Here is an 18,055-nt window from a genome sequence, read left to right as displayed (position 1 = left end):
TCGGGACCTTTGCCTTTCACGGGCAAGTGCTCTATTATTTTTTAAAATACTGTGATGGAAATTTTAGCCAAAATATTGCTTTAAATAATTGTATTGACATTAAAATGAAAAATAGTCTGAACTGCAACATATTTACTTAGATTTTTGGTTTCTACACTTTTGTAATTTGGTATATGAAATTAGATGATGACACTACTGTCTATATCTCGTTAAATTACTTTAAATGATCTAAAATAGCATTTAAAACACATAAAAGGAAGGAATAAATTGCCATTAAACACAATAAAAATATGATATATTGAGTACTCGTCATAGGTACTGCATAGTACAACTGAAAAGTGTATCTCTCCACTCCAAGTATCAGTTACTTCATTAGGTAACTCTCTTAACTTGACAGTTACACTTCAACCTGCAACATGGGGACACCATGTGCTGAGAGCAGCCAGCATATTAAGGTCATTTTGCTCCCTCTGGGCCAGAGGTTCACAATCTTAACATGGCCACTGCCATAGTTTGAATAACAAATAAAAACTTTGAGTAATATTTGTTCATTATTACTATTCCTATTACTGTTATTATTGTTGTTCTTGTTATTATTATTCATGTTCAGGAAAAAGAAAAAAAAAATTGTCCCTGATCTACCTCAATAAGGCCATCATCAGTGTTGCTAGAACTACACATTTGTATGACACATCTCCCCTTTCAAATTGCAACAATATTCATATTTAGAAATATGTTAGACATTTTATTTGCTTGCTGAACCTCCCATGTTGAGTTCATATGTTGTTATTGACCCCTAAACGTGGTTTGTCATTTACATGAACCTGTTCAACATTTGGTTGCTGTGCTGATATGGACTACAATCTAGCCTTTGTTCAGTGATGTCAATTCCTCCTCCAGTGAGTTCATCTGGAAAGTCAAAGCTGTAGTCTCCATCCTTTTCGGTTGTCTTCACCAAATGGAAACAATTCCTTCATATTGATTGTTAGTTATTTTGATGATGTAAGAATGAGCTAAACTGCAATTTTCCTTTACTTGCCAGTACCTGCTTTATCTTCCTTCTTTAATTCGGAAATGCCTTGTGCCTAGTGATGACTGCCATAGTAATTTTTTCATTTATTCAGTTTCCTTCTTCCTATTTTCAGACAATCTTTATGTTTTGATATCATAGACACCACAGTCTGCATTCCTCTACCATATATTGCTGGTTGGAATTCATTGAAGAGTGACATTGCACTGTCTCTTTGTAATCACTGTAGCCATCATCACTCTTCACGATACAATATTAACAATTTTCATCAACCTATTGCTGTGCAATAACTTTGGGCCTTTTTTTATGTGCTTCAAAGAACAATATGTTGCAGACTGTAAATGCTGATGTAAGTAATGGTTGAAATGAGTCCTAAAGTTGCTCACAACTTCCTCATGTACTGTGACTTCAAAATATGAGCAATAAGTGTTTGATAACTTCTGACTCATCCACTGAATGCAACAGTACAATTTCTGGATAATGGGGTAGAAGGTTACAACCAAATACCAGTTTTCATATAACTTGAATAAATTGACTGCAACTTGCTGGTATGGCTGTTGTGAAAATTCCTATTGGATAAGGATCTCAACTGAATTATTAGTTTCCATGGTGCATTGTGGTCATTGTTTCAGTTTCATTTTAAATTCTCGGCCATATATGAATTGTCATTTCATTGCTTTACATTTTGTAACACATTATTCTCAATTTTTTTTAAATGTTGGTTCAGTGATTTGCAAACAAACATTTGAAAAAAAAATCAAAATTTTTTTTCTCACTGTTGGAAGGAAGGAAGGAAGGATTATCATAGTTTAATGTCCCATTGACAATGTGGTCATTAGAGACAGAGCACAAGATTGGATTACTGAAGGATGGGGATGGAAAACAACCATACCCATTGCAAATGAACCATCCTGACATTTGTCTTAAGCAGTTTAGGGAAATCATGGAAAAGCTAAATCTGGATGACTAGATACTGATTTGAATGGCCTCCTCCCAAATGCAAGTCCAGTCTTGCTAGCCACCATGCCACCTATACTTTGTACGTCAAGAGAAGAGTTCTGGCAGCTGGCAGCGCAATTGCTAGTATTCAACACGGGCGGGCAGCGAGCAAGCAGCGGTTTCCCAGCACTACGCCAACACTGGGGCATTGTCATGGTAACGTAAACAAAAGCTCACGATTTGATTGGCTGTCACGGATGTGCGAAGTACGTGCACCAGGGCCGCGTCAACTGCCAGAAATCTTCTCTCGCCATACGCACTGTAGCTTGGTGCTCACAGTTGGTAGTTTGTGTTCTGTTTGTTAGAAATTTGTAGAATGTCCATTTTATTCTCTAACTACATTGGTTCAAAATCTATTTTAGAAGGATTTAGTAGTTGACTTTTAAATAATTACTGGAGACCTCAAACATTATTTTACGATGATAAGTTAATCTTCTGTGCTGTAAACATATATGTTGTCTTTAATATGTTGAACAGTAGTCTGTTCCCTTAACATATTCTTAATAGTTTTTATACAAGGACACATTTTTGAAGTATCTGACTCTTTGAGTATGTCAGGCAATTTTATAAGTGTAATAAATAAATATAAAATAAATGGAGTACAATTTTTGTCTTAAAGCCTACCACAAATAATAGCTTTCTCCTCCCCATGAAATACGTTATAAAACCATAATCTTTGCATAAAATTTACTTGATGAGTAGAAGCATGAGCTTGGCAATTCTTCTTGCACTTTTCTGCAGAAATTAACAATACATTGCATCCATGTCAAAGTATCTTATTTCACTGCATTTCAGCTCTCAGTCACAGCATTACAACCATTACTCTACCTCACATAAATTTCTACACAGTATCATATTGAGATACAGCATGTATAAAATACTAACTGATGATCTCTGGCGTGAGAGTTGCATAAGATCCCATATCCACTCCCATGCTCTACTTCATTGTTTTAAAATTAAGCTGAATTTAGATTTAATAGACTACACATACAAAACCAAATAAGCAAGCAGTAGAATTCAACCTAATCATAACAAGTTAGATGATAAAATCTGTCATGAATTACCTTGAACTTATCTCAGACTCTCAGCCAGGTGAGTCTACTGTTGAAATCATTGCTTGTTAATTTATGTGTGATATGGGCAGTGATGCCTTCTTTATATAGCTGTGAGTTTTATCATGTTTTTACCCTACATTAATCTCTTCCATTTTGAATGTGATGTAAAGAAAAGGAGAATATTTGTGTTTTTAGGTAACCTTTCTTTATGAGTGGATCAGTTTGTATCCACCTCCACTGAAGAATAAAACTGAAATCAGCTTGTACAAATGCATTTTATGTTATTACTTATGAATCAACGTAAGGCAATTTCTTTTCTTTTAAAATCAGAATCATTCTTTTTTTCTCTCAGTACCTATTGCAACAGTACAGTTTAAACCCCTGTTTTCCCTGTTCTACATGTTTTCTTTTATATACTGCTAATAAATCTTTGTTTCTGTCAACAGATGCTAAGGACATAATGGCAGACTGTCCAAGCTGGATGTCACTGGAAAGTGCACACCACTTCCTGCAGTTGGCCATAGCCTCATATGGGTGGCCATTTGTGATGTATCGCTATCCAGTAACAGGAATTTGTCGTCTTACCCCAAAGATGACTTGCTGTGCTTGCTTTAGGTATATTTCATCAGCATTTGTTTGCAAGACATTTGAGTATATATCAGTTAACTTAATAAAAAGAAGGTGGAATTGACTGACCATTGACTTTATGGACACATTACTAGCTAGGTCATAAAACAAATGTTGTACATGGCTTTGCACATTCCTACCTTCCTCTAATCAGCTCCAAACTTCTCTCTACTTTTAACTTTAGTTACTTTTACAGAATACATACCATTGTCTTGTGTCCTATATGGCTTTATTCTCTTCTGCCACTCCCCCGTGTGAGGCCAATTTCCTCCTAGCTTCTTGTTTATTTTATCTCTGTATTAACTGGTCATGCATAGGCATTATCTGTACCACTCTCTTATTGTATGCTCTATTCCTTCCCCATCACAACAAGATTAATGAACTCTTAATTAATATCCAGGAGCCACAAGATATAGATTGTGCCCTTGTTCTGTGCTTTAGTGAGCAACATGTTATGTCAGATATTGAAAAACTTGCTATAGATAATTACTGCTTAGCAACATCTTACTGTAGGAAATTTATAGAAAAAGGTGGAGTAGCAATCTATGTCAGAAACAGCATCACATGTAGTGTAATTAATGTGCTGAATTTTTGTATAGATCAACAGTTTGAAGTGTGTGCCATAGAGCTGGCTTTAAATAATTCTTATATAGCAGTAGTAGCTTTATACAGGGCTCCTTCAGGTAACTTAAGCATTTTTTTGGAACAGTTAGATGCACTCTTAATACACATATTTAAACTCAGTGGAGATGTCATAGTTATTGGAGACTTCAATGCAAATTTCCTAACAAACTCCAGAGACAGAGTAGATCTTGAGAACTTGATGTCCTCATATAATCTTGCTTCTGTTATAAATTTTCCCACCAGGATAACTTCACAAACAAAATCATTAATTGATAATGTATTTATTGACATAACCAAGATTGATGATATAGCTGTCAGGTAAGTCCTGAATGGTCTCTCTGACCATGATGGACAAAGAATCACCATTAACAATTCAAGTATTTGTGAGATTAATAGTGGTCCCAACTGGAAAATTGCTAGGAAATCTACTGATGAAACTATTGAGATCTTTAAATCACGTCTCCAAAACGTAGACTAGAGTCCAGAATATAATGTAGAAAATGCCAATTCCAAATACAAGTGGCTCTAATATTTGAAAGTACCCTCCCAAAAAGAATATACACAACCCATACTAAAAAATCCACCAACAAGCCTTGAATTACCGCTGGAACTAGTATTTCTTGCAAAAGAGAGAGAGAGTTGTACATTGCCTCAAAAAATCATATGACCCTAACATTTTAAATAACTATAAAAAATACTGTAAAATATTGAACAAAGTCATTCAGAAATCAAAAAGTATGTACCTGTGCTCAAAAATTAATAACTCCACTAATAAAATCAAAACTATATGGGAAATGATATGAAATGAGACTGGTGCAAGTTACCCCAACAAGACCCAAAATATTGCTCTTAACAATGAAGGTAAGCTAGTTCAAAATCAAGATAGTGTAGCTAAAATCTTTAATGAGCAATTTTTAACTGTTGCTGAGAAAACAGCATGCAAAGGCTCTTCAGGAAAGGCAATAAAAACTCAGAAAGAACTTTTCCCTAACTCTATAGACACAATAGGTACGGCCCCCATAACTGTACAGGAAGTAAGAAAAACCATAGTGTCTCTAAAAAGTAAAAATTCATCAGGTGTAGACAATATTTCCAGCAAACTGCTAAAACCCAGCTGTAACCAACTCTCTAAAGTTCTAGCTGATATATTCGATTCCTCTCTAAATCAAGGTATCTTCCCTGACAGAATGAAGTATGTTACTGTGAAGCCCCTCTACAAAAAAGGTGATCCCACAGATGTTTCCAACTATTGTCCTATCTCTCTTGTAACAACATTTTCTAAAGTCTTTGAAAAATTAATGTACGTCAGGATTGTCAATCACCTTGAAAAATATGCACTAATTAGCCTTGACAAGAAAAAATTACCTGTTGGCATATTCTGTGACCTGACTAAGGCTTTCGACTGCATCGATCACACAATACTTTTAGGAAAAGCAGCCCAATATGGAATCCGTGGACAAATGGGTAACTGGCTCAGATCATATCTAGAAGACAGACAACAAAAAATAGTATTAGGTGTTAACAATCTACAAGTAGGAGAGGTAGAGTCTGACTGGGAAACAGTACATCATGGAGTTCCACAAGGGTCAGTCCTTGGTCCGCTCCTATTTATTATATATATTAATGACCTATCCCTGTCCTCAAATAGTGCTAGCAGTATCACAATGTTTGCAGATGACACAAGTATAGTGACAGCCAATAAAACCTCCACTGACGTAGAGTTAAATGCCAACCAAGAACTTGCAAACGCTCTGAACTGGTTCACGGCAAATTCTCTAGCAATAAACCTCAGTGAAACAAATTACATGCAGTTCAAATCCAGTTACATAAGCCCAGAAGAGATTAACATTGCACACGAGAACCAACAGTTACAGAGCATTCTGTGCACAAAGTTGCTAGGCGTTCACATAGATAAGTGGCTCAACTGGGAATTCCACATACAGCAAACACTAAAAAAGCTTAGCTCAGCAACATTTGCCATCCAAATAATCTCCAAAATTGGAGACATAAACGTATCAAAGTCTGCATATTTTGGCTACTTTCATTCAGTGATGTGCTATAGAATAATCTTTTGGGGCAACTCACCACTTTCAAAAAAAATTTTTGTAAGTCAGAAAAAAATTGTGCGAATTATATGTAGTGGCCCTCTAAGAACCTCATGTCGAAAGCTTTTTAAACAGTTAGGTATATTAACCACTACCTCACAATATCTCCTTTCACTCATGGCTTTCACTCTTCTCAATTCCTCTGAATATGAAACAAATGAGGCATACCATCATTATAATACAAGACGGAAAGGTGACATGCATTGTGAATGGACAGATCTCTCTCTGGTACAAAAAGGGTAAAGTAAACAAGTAAAAAAAATCTTTAACGCACTCCCAAGTAATATAAAGTGTCTAAAAGAAAAGAAAATGCTATTTAAAAAAAAGCTAAAGGAATTCCTATTGGAAAAATGTTTCTACTTTTTAGATGAATTCTTCAACAGAGATAAATAATTTGAGTGGTAATTCAGATTATTTCCTTTGTCATTGTTATCTGTATTGTTTTTTATCACTATTGTATTTTTGTATTGTATTGTTTATTAACTTGATTACATTATTGTATTATACCAGTTTTGAATCATTCATCTACCATGTGTAACATACCAGTATGTACTGTATTGTATGATATCTATATTGTATCTGCTTTGACTTGTTCCACATCCATGCATAATCACGCCAAACTGGATCCATGGAATATGTATCTCAAATAAAATAAATAAAATAAACACTCATATCTTATCCATCTGAGTGAGAGCTATATGATACAGAAGTCTTATTATGTAACAGCTCTGTTGAAAACTCTGCATACTCCTCCTCATGCAGCTGAAAACCCGAGAACATTGTGTCAAACACATCTCTGATTCCACATCTCTGACTGATTAGCATCAATCTCCACTAGCCTGTCCTATATACACCTTTCTCCCTTCCCGAAGTCCCAGCATCCTCCAGCTGCTCCCCACCACTTCATTTTTGTTTGATTTATCTTTCCAGCAATCTACATCTCTCTGTGGGCTCCTCATTCCTGTATTCTGACCCCCCCCCCCCCTTACCCACCCATGCTGAACATGCACCATCTATTGTACTGTAAACAGTGTGTGACTTTCTCCATCTGACTGCTCCAGGGTTAGCTCACCTGTGCAACATTCATATCACTCGCCTCCTTGGTCTCTCACCTATTTCAATGTTCAACATGTCAATTACATGGTCAGTGATTATTCCTTCCATTGACAATAAAGCTCTCATAGCTGAGTCACAAGCCATATGATTTTTTATCTAAAGGACTGATAGCTACACTGTTAACAGTGCATTTGAAAACTACATCATTGATCTATTGCACTCAGTGGCCCATTTCTTCTGGCCCTAGTCTAACACAAGGCCTTATAGTTCTTATCCCGTTGATATAAATAAATCTAATGCATTTTTATTTGGTTATGTATTAGCAAAACAATGATTGCTAACACAGTGAGGAAGTGGTCATTGAATTTGGTGCCCAGTAATGTTATTCTGTCACATTTACTATATGAAAACTCATTTTCATTTACCTCACAGTTTAAAACTATAATAGGACTTCCATTATTTGCAGACATTCTGCTATAGGTTATCGTTAAAAGAGATTGGTTTCTATTGATTTGCAAAAGTGAAATTGAATGCAAAGACCTTGAGCAGTCAAATAAAAACCAAACTGATGTGTAACATAGGTCACTTCTGATCATTTGTTCTGATAAATAGTTTTCTGAATATGATGTGCAAACAACATAAGATTAATAAAGAGTTTTTCAATTAAATAATGATACTTTTTTTCTAGGCAGAAGGCTGTTACCATACAGGAAGACAATTGTTGTTTGTGCCATTTTGCTGGTGTAAGGTACATGTCTGAACTAGACACTGAAGATATATTGTTTGCATCATTTGAAAATGAGTTATTCCAGGTAAAAAAAAATCAATTACAATGTTTCTTTGTTCAACTGATCAGCTCATCATGAACAGCACACCTTTGAAACTAGCAAAGTGGTATTTAGTGTTTCGGGAGGAAGGCAGCTTACCACTCATAACATAGACACATTGTGTGAAATTCCTTGGGGTACAGCTGGATAACTAATCATGAAGCATCTCTCATTGTGTGCATTGATCTTAGACATGAGTGTTTCATTTTATGTTTTTTTAAGTCTTTGTTGTTTATGGAATTATTTTCCTGTGAGTCAACCTAAAGTAAATAAAGTGTTTATACAAGCAGAAGCGAGTAATAAGAATATTGTGTAAAGTAGATAACTCTATGTTTTGTAGAAGTCTTTTTAAATAGCTTGGAATTTTGACACTAACTTCCAAATAGAGTTACTACTTAACAGTTGCTGTTTCTGATAATAACAAGCAGTTTCAAATGAATTTTGATTAACACAGTCACTGCATAAGACACAAAAACAGTCATGATATAGACTTTGCCTCCTTCTCGAGAGTTCAAAACAGAGTCATGTACTTAGATGGTGAGATATTCAACAAGCTCCCATTGATCGTAAAGCAGAATATTTGGGACCACCAGCAATTTGAAAGGAAATTTAAAACTTGCCTAATTATCAATTTTTTCTATAAATTAACTGAGTGTCTAAAAGCAGATTAAAAATTTCTGTTAGCTGCTTGGCAAGTAGCTGTTTTGCTATAAAGCTGTATGACAAGTAATAATGCACTATAAATAGGACTCAGTATTTACAGAGGTAAAAATATTGTTTTGCAAAACACTATTGTATTCAAGTAAGTATTAAGCTTCTAATACCACATAAACAGCAGCTTTAAAATGAAACTAAGGAGGCAGAACCCTTTTTTTTTTTTTTTTTTTTCCCCCTTCTAAAGTAGCAGCTCTCTTACTTATTTACTTGATTAAATTTTGATAGTGTAATTTTTAAATTTTTAATAGCTTTAAGCAGAGCAATGATACATTATAGTTAATACAGTATACATAGTAAGTTTCTATGATTTCTTTGACTTATTTTAATGTATACTTTGACTCATTTCACATCTCTGAAGTATTTTCTTGATTTGATGTACAGAACATCATGAATGAATGAATGAATGAAAGGACTGAAAAGTGAAGACTTGTAATTATAATTGTAGTATAAGATTAAAAATATGTAGCTTTTAAATTATGCAGCTCCATTTTGATACAGACATAGCGAGAATCTATTAAGTGAATTATCATCTAGATGATTAGACTGACTGATGACACTGGTAACTCAAGAGAGATGGTGATTTGATGTGGCGAGGTTAAAATGGGGGGAAATTGAAATCTGCAGGGGAAGTTAATATAGAAATAAAAACCAGACAGACTCTGGGAAGGAAAGAAACAAAACAAGGGGCTCAAAGACCATGAGCAGTAAGATATATAGGCAAGAAACTAGATGGAACAAAAGAGATGACAATAAACAGGGTAAATATTGAACTGCAAGTACAAAGGTTTACGGTTCAGTTCTCAGCTGGCCAAAGATGGTTTTTTTTTTTTTTTTTTTTTTTTTTTTTTTTACCACTACTAGCCATTTCCTTTCCTGTCTCACTCGCAAACAGAGTGAGGGAAAAAACAACTGTCTATATGCCTCTGTGTAAGCCCTAAAATTTTGCAATTTTATGGAAAATGTGCATTGGTGGCAGGAGGAACATTCTGCAGTAAGTTTCAGATGTTGGTTCTCTAAATGTTCTCAATATCATTCTTCAAAAAGAATGTTTCCTTCCTCCAGGTATTCCCTTTTCAGTTCCTTAAGCATCTCCATAATTCTTGCATACTGGTCAAACCTACTGGTAACAAATGTAAAAGCCCACCTCTGAATTGCTTAAATGTCTTCCTTTAATTTGACCTGGTGGGGATCCCATACACTTGAGTAGTACTCATGAACAGGTCACACTAGTGTTCTGTATGCAGTCTCCTTTACAGTTAAACAATACTTTCTTACTCATCTGCATTAACTTATATTTTTCTGTGTTTGGAGTTATTGGCCATTCATCACACCAGCTAGAAATTTTGTCCAAGTCATCTTGTATCCTCCTCAATCTTTCTACACACAAGATCATCATCAGGAAACAGCCACAGGTTGCAGCTCTCCCTGTCTGTCAGATCACTTATGTATATGGAGATCACTTATGTATATGGAGAATAATGGCAGTCCTATCCTACTTCCTTAGGGCACTCATGACAATACTCTTGCCTCCAATGAACACCTACCATTGAGGACAGATTGCTGGATCCCATTACTTAAGAAGTCTTTGAGCCACTCACATATCTGAGAACTTATTCTGTGTGCTCAACTTTTGTTAACAGTCTGTAGGGGACACTGTGTAAAATGCTTTTCAGAAATTGAAGACTGTGGAATCTGCTGTTGGCTTCATCCATAGTGCGCAGGATATCATGGGAGAACAGTACATCAGCGATGCTTTCTAAAACCTTGCTGATTTGTGGACAGAAGAATTTCTGGCTCAAGGAACTTTATTGTATTTGATATGAGATTACATTCAAGAATTCTGCAGCAAACCAATGTTAAGAGTATTAGTCTGTAATTTTGTGGATCAGTCTTTTACTCTTCTTATACACAGGACTTACTTTTGCTACTTTACTGTTGCCTGGGACTTTGTGCTGGGTAAGAGATTTCGAGTAAGCTAAGTAAGGGGCCAGTGCCATAGACTACTGTTTGTGAAATAGAATTGGGTTTCCATGTGGACCTGGTGACTTATTTGTTTTCAACTCTTTCAGTTGCTTTTCTAGGCCACAGATGCCTATTGCTAGGTCCTCTATGTGGAGGTCTGTGCAGTGGTCAAATGATGGTATGTTTGTATGACCCCCATGATGATTTCTTAAAAGTGTAATTTCAAACTTTGCCTTTCCTTTTGCTATCTTCTATTGCTATACCAGACTGGTCATTGAGTAACTGACTATAAGCCTTCAACCCACTTAGTGATTTTACACAGGACTAAAATTTTGGTAAGTTCTTGGCTAGATCTTTTACTAAGGTATGACAGTGGGAGTTGTATGCTTTGTGCAGTGATCTTTTTACAGATGCACAAATCTCTACTAACTTTTGCCTGTCATCTGAATGTTTGCTTTAGAACCAAGAGTGAAACAGTCTTTACTTCCTCAGCATTTTGTGTCCCTAATGCGTTTACTCAGCACATACTTCTCTGTGGGTCAATTTATAATCTGTTGAAACCTTGCTCATAATCCCTCCATCATACTGGAAACAAATGATGTCCATTCATTATCTAAGTGGTATGCAAGCAACTGCATATCTGTTCTTTCTAGTAAATATACTCCTCTAGACTTCTTGATTGATTTATCTCACTGTAGTAATCATCATTGCTATGATGATATTATGACCACTAATATCTGTATCTGTACTGATACCATCAGTAAGTCAGTCCTGTTTATAGCTACAGGGTCTAAAATATTTCTGTAGTGAGTGGGCTCTCATACTAGCTGCTCAAGATGGAAAATGTGTTCAAAAGTTCTTTGGAAGACTGCCTGTTCATACCTCCTGCAGTGAATCCATAACCATCCCAGTTTATACTCGGTAGCTTAAAGTCACCTGCGATTAATATTCCATGATCTGGGTACTTTCACCCTACTGACCATGGACTGTCTTAGAATGACTCTAAAACTGTCACAGAAGGATTTGGTGGACAGTAAAAAACCCAATACCAAGACCTGTTGTATGGATCCAGATAACATCAAAGTCACACTTGAAATCAATATCATTAGAGACAATATGGCATCCAACCTGTCTTTCCAATATGTGTTCCTTGACTCAATAAATAATTAAGATCTTTCTACTTTGGGTTTCAGCTATCTCTCAGTCCCAAGAATAATTTGAGGGCAACAAATTTCCTGGAGGGCAGTAAATTGGGAACTTTTTTATGAATTATTCGATGAATTACTGACAACATTTTGAGAGTTAAGGTGTCTTTACTATGAACCCGGTCTGATTTAGCTGTCTGTATGTCAACTGGCAAGTGTTCGTCACATTACCTCAAGCTCTCACCTAGCCTAAAAAATCCCCATATTCACTCCACAAGTACTCTGTTGTCCAAGCATCTGTTTCCTTTCTGTAGTGCACCTCTGACCTATCAAGGGGTGTCCTCTTGCTCTCCACCCGATAACACAGGTCCAGAAATCTGCTGCCAAGACCATCACAGAGTCAAAGAAGCCTTTAGTTGATATCCTCCCTTGGCTCCAAACCAATGCACACTGATCAATTTTGGGAACAATGCAGCAAATTGTGAGCTCTGCTTGCACCCCAAGTGTGATGCCAGCAGCCTTCACCACATCCACCAACCACCCATATGAACTGAGGACAGCCTCAGAACCCATGTGACAAGCTCCATTGGTGTTGACATGAGCCGTAAGTTGCAGAGGACTATACTCCACATGCTCGATGGCTGCAGGCAAGTCCTCATCCACATCTTGGATGAGGGTCCACAGCAGACATACCAAGTGCACATTGGCCTTCTTTTCTGCCCAGAACACTATTCCCCTAAGGAGTTCCACAATGGGTGTGTGGTGTGCGTACTGTAAGACCTTCGGTACACACACCATCAGATTATTTGACTTGTCGCTCTAATGAAGTAGGCGAGTGTCAGCAATATGTCTCGTGGTGTTATCGTGGTGTGTTTATCTTCTGCCGTTAGGTCAGACGACAGAAATGCCACTTGCACACTTAGAGTAGCAGATTGACGGTGACCATCTTTAAACAGAACTTGATTAATTTTCACAAACATTTATTAAAATAATAACAAATATAGAATTACCTAACTTGATTCTGGATGCTATTTACAATTGACAATCTGAAGTTCCTTTGGTCTTGGTACTTTAATCTTATTCTCACATATCTCTGATACTTGACAAAGTGTCTATACATTTCTCTTCATGGCTATGTACAGGAATATGATAATCTTATTAGGCACAGACTGAAACTTGACTACAGACTAATGCAGACTGATGCAGACTGATGCAGACTGATGCAGACTAATGCAGACTGATGCAGACTGACTAATCGGAGGTCTGTACACTCATTATAATACCTCGAGCATTCAGGTATCACTGCGCGAGTGTGATCCGGGAGGAGAAAAGGTTCTACGTTAGCAGCAATCTCATTGGCTGCGTTACATATTAATACGTGGATCGGCGGAAGCAGAATTTGGTCCGTCTCTAAGACGACGCCATCTCGTAGTGCGGAGATGTACGAGCGCTGGGCCTGAGCTGTTGTGCTTAGCGGGGCACGCTCTATTGGGAAAGTTGTGTACGCGCTGACTACATGGAACTACATACACAACAGGGTGTAACATTGGAGATCCCAGTAATTACCCCCTGGAGCTGCTAGTAATTACCCCCTACTATGTCTCTGCTCTGACTTTGCTGAAGAAGTGGCCACCTGTCCCTACAGAAGGTGAACAGGCAAGGCCAGACAACCAGCCTCCATTTTGGCCCTCCACATTGAGTACAGCAAATGAGTTATCACCCACCACTCACCCTGCAGTGAGGGCAGATCTCCCACATTGGGTCCACTGGAAGGTGTCACGCCAGCAGACTGCAGATGAAACAAGTGATGTCTGAGGTCTCCCATGTAATGTGCCAGATGCTCTATGATTACTACACCCTGAGGTAGCAGCCTGAAGTTGGCTGACTGTAGCCAAAAGCACCTTCAGCTATTTCCCAACTGTGGCCAGCTTATCCTGCACACAGCATGCACACATCCTATTCATCCCCGCACTAGTAAGAAAACACAGAAAAAGCTAAATCTGTAACAAGCAGCTCTGCAGGTATGTATTGCAACTGTTGGAATCTTACTTTCTCTGTCACATATAGCTTCTTTTGTCAGTGGCAAGGGTTTTATAATATGTAATTTGCCAAAATGCACTGTGATGCAGAATCTGTGTTAAACTGCATGCACCCATGTAACTGGCTCAGGGCCATTCCGAGTTAAACACTGTGGTGTTTAAGCTGTACTTCAGGTTTGAAGCTTCCTGTCAAATAAAAACTTTATGTTGAACTGGGAGTGAAACCTGAGATCTTTGCCTCTTGAGGGAAGTATCCTACCAACTGGGATTTCCAGTCATGACCCACCCTCACAGCTTTACTTCTGCCAATATCTCTTCTCCTACTTTCATTCTTATAATCTTCAGGTGATGACAAGTTTACCTATTGATAAATACTGAAAATAAAGCCATTTTGCAGTTTCCATTTTTTCTACAGCTATAATCAATAGCATGTCATCTGAGTATATAATATGCAGCCACTTGTTTCATTCATTATCTGTAGTTTTTCCAGCATACTATCAAGGGTTACTGGACACTTTTTTTCAGAGAATATAAGTTTAAATCTTGTGTCCTAGTATAGATCTCTTAGGTTATTGTAGAGTAGTGTTGAGCAACTGACTTATCATCGACATGATATTCTGGAGGGTCACTATAAGTCATCAAATGCTCCAGTGTGGCATATAAATGGTTTGTAGAGTATTTGAGCTATAAGAATTAATGCAGAAGTGAGTTCTCAAAACAGACCTTAAACACTTATACATGTAATAAAACAGGTACAGTCTCAAATATAGCTGTAATCCTAGTCAACAGAAACACCTACAGAAAAATATAGTGCCATGGAGAAAGTTTTCCAGTCACTGACCATTAACTGATATACTGTGCTCTGGTACAAATGACCGAAACTAATGATGATGAAATATGACCTAGAAGAGTGTTTGACTTTCTAGTGATGTGGACTGTTGAGCTTTCAATGAAAATCTAGGTCATGTTTATCACTAATAAGTTGAAACAGAGAATGGCAATTTAAAGCAACTGCATATAAGGTAGAGTAATTCTTCTTTTGATATTAAGCTCTGAAAATGCAAAAGCAGTTGGAATAATGATCTGCAAAAACTGAGAAGCAAAATCAGACTAGAGATAAAATTCTCTCAGTTAGCAGTAGGTATGAAAGATTTTCAGACGTAACTATGGACTTGACATAAAACCAAAAATGAGCACAAAGAACTAATAGAACAAACAGACATTATCCTACAAGTCTACACAATAAACACTTACTTCAAGAATAAGGGTATAGTAAAATATATACAAGACAGCATCAATTTCCACGCTGATGAAAGGATTATGGTGGGGTTTTATCATCAAATTTCAAATTTTATACACTTTTATCTAGTGCTTGATTTATGACAGTGTGCACGAGTACCTCATAATGATACCTCTGACAAGAAAAAATCAGAACTACAGGTTTTGAGACATAGTACAACAGAACTTCTGCTGCAATTGAAGCAATGTAATACAAATGTTGTATTCACACTGCGCAGAAAAGCATTAAAATAATATTTTAAGAAGTCTAAATTTGAAAAACACCCTGAGGTTGGTCACAGTACCAGAACCTCTTCTCTCTCTCTCTCTCTCTCTCTCTCTCTCTCTCTCTCTCTCTAAATCAAGCACTACTCTTATCTATCAGCATAGTGTTAAATCAAAGAAGATCAGAATATATGGTAGATAAAAATGACAAAACTATATCATCTGGATCATTGTGCCATGAAGAGATAATAAAAACAACCAGCCAGAATTCAAATAATCATCTGACTCTCTTCAGTATTTTTCATTAATAAACATCTCATTAGGATTAAGTGGTTTATACTATTACAAACAACATTTGTGCTAACAAAGCATTTATACATTTTTTGAGAATAATCCCTGCCTGTAATTACTGATGTTAAGAAAGTTTGTGTTTTCATTATTAATTTTACTTGTTTATTATTCTGCTGTATGTATGATTACATGTTCAATATTTTTCTATAGTTTTTCAGAGCTAAATGAATAAATACTGTTTTCTCTGTGTTCTAGTTGCCATTCTTTGTTACTTCTGATCATAAAACCTGCAGTATTGTTATTGTGATAAGAGGATCTATATCAATGAGAGATGTGTTCACTGACCTTACAGCTGGAGCTGACTATCTTGAAATACCAGAACTGCCTGAAAATAGTATGGTAAGTTTGTATCCATAAATATACAAATTAAATGCTTTCTGTATATTTATCATTGTAATGCATGACACTTTTGTATTTCTGAAACAAAGTGATTTCAGTTGTAATTTTCTCTGTTGGCAGGGCCATCGAGGAATGATACTAGGTGCAAAAAATTTGAAGAAAGTGTTGCAAGATACTGGTGTAATAGACAAAGCCATTGAGTTGTACCCACACTACAGTCTCACCTTAACAGGTACCATTAACATGATATACAAAGGGAAGACAGTACTGTAAGGTTATTTTAATGAAATGCATACTGATAGTGGTTCAGATATATTTAATATTTTGTTTTGTGACATATGGCACTCAGACTCTTTGTTACAGACACATTAATCAACAGTTCATAATGTTATAGAAAACAAATTTAAATGCCTCATTCACCTTAATGCCGTTTACAGGGTGACAATTATTGAACTGTATGAAATAAAATTCTCATAACGTCTAAATGGTTTGTGTTAGGACTTTCAAACAGCACGGTGGTCCATGGGGTGTGATGGCAGTTAGTACTCGCATTATAGTTTGGTTTAGTGACAAAGCCCACTTTCATTTGTGGGGGTTTGTCAATAAGCAAAATTGGTGTATTTTGGGGACTGAGAGTCCACATTTCACAATCGAGAAGTCTCTTCACCCTCAACAGGTGATTGTTTGGTGTGCAACGTCCAGACATGGAATAATCGGTGAGATGTTTGTTGATGGCACAGTGACTACTGAATGGTACATGAAGGTTTTGGAAGATAATTTTATCCCCATTATCCCAGATCCAACAAGATTTCAACAAGATGAGTTCTTGCAAGATGGAGCTTTACCCCATCAGAGCAGGAGAGTGTTTGATGTCCTGAAGTAGCTCTTTGGAGACTGCGTACTGATTTTGGGGTACCCAGAGGCCACTGGCACGAGTCTCAATCGATCACCATAATTTCCAGATCTGAACATATTCGACTCCTTTTTGTGGGGCTTTATTAAAGACAAGGTGTACTGCAATAACTCCAAAACCATTGCTGAGCTGAAAACAGGCATTCAGGATGTCATTGACAGCATCAATGTTCTGACACTTCAGCGAGTCGCACAGAATTTTGCTATTCATCTGAGCCACATCATCGTCAATGATGGCAGGTACATTGACATGGCATAACCCGAATTCGAATATCTGTAGTGATTTTTACATGTTAAATAATTAAATAGTTTGTACATAATTCAATGTATATACATATAGGTCCATTGATTGTGACTGGGCCAAATGTCTCACAAAATAAGCATCAAACGAAAAAACTACAAAGAATGAAACTCCTCTAGCTTGAAGGGGAAAACCAGATGGTGCTATGGTTGGCCTGCTAGATGGCACTGCCATAGGTCAAATGGATATCAACTGCATTTTTTTAAATAGGAACCCCCATTTTTTATTACATATTCATGCAGTACGTAAAGAAATATGAATGTTTTAGTTGGACCACTTTTTTCGCTTTCTGATAGATGGCACTGTAATAGTCACAAATGTATAAGTACGTGGTATCAAGTAACATTCTGCCAGTGTGCATGGTATTTGCTTCGTGATACATTACCCGTATTAAAATTGACCATTTACCAATTGCGGAAAAGGTCAATATCATGTTGATGTATGGCTATTGTGATCAAAATGC

At 36.7% G+C, this 18,055-nt stretch overlaps 1 protein-coding gene across 2 annotated transcripts in view; it reads left to right on the top strand.

Moving 5' to 3' along the window:
* The window catches only part of LOC126469582 (diacylglycerol lipase-beta-like), an 817,808-nt gene that overhangs the window by 749,423 nt on the left and 50,330 nt on the right, over positions 1 to 18,055 (top strand). For both annotated transcript variants that reach the window (XM_050096710.1, XM_050096701.1), the window contains 4 exons: positions 3,531 to 3,699; positions 8,185 to 8,308; positions 16,236 to 16,379; positions 16,500 to 16,611. In XM_050096710.1, coding sequence (XP_049952667.1) covers positions 3,531 to 3,699; positions 8,185 to 8,308; positions 16,236 to 16,379; positions 16,500 to 16,611 — 549 coding nt within the window. The remainder of the gene's footprint in view (positions 1 to 3,530; positions 3,700 to 8,184; positions 8,309 to 16,235; positions 16,380 to 16,499; positions 16,612 to 18,055) is intronic.

The sequence above is a fragment of the Schistocerca serialis genome, chromosome 1, assembly GCF_023864345.2.
Source record: "Schistocerca serialis cubense isolate TAMUIC-IGC-003099 chromosome 1, iqSchSeri2.2, whole genome shotgun sequence".
Classification (NCBI taxonomy): Eukaryota; Metazoa; Arthropoda; class Insecta; order Orthoptera; family Acrididae; genus Schistocerca; species Schistocerca serialis.
Note: the sequence above shows the minus strand (reverse complement) of the source record. Positions and strands in the feature narration are given on the sequence as shown.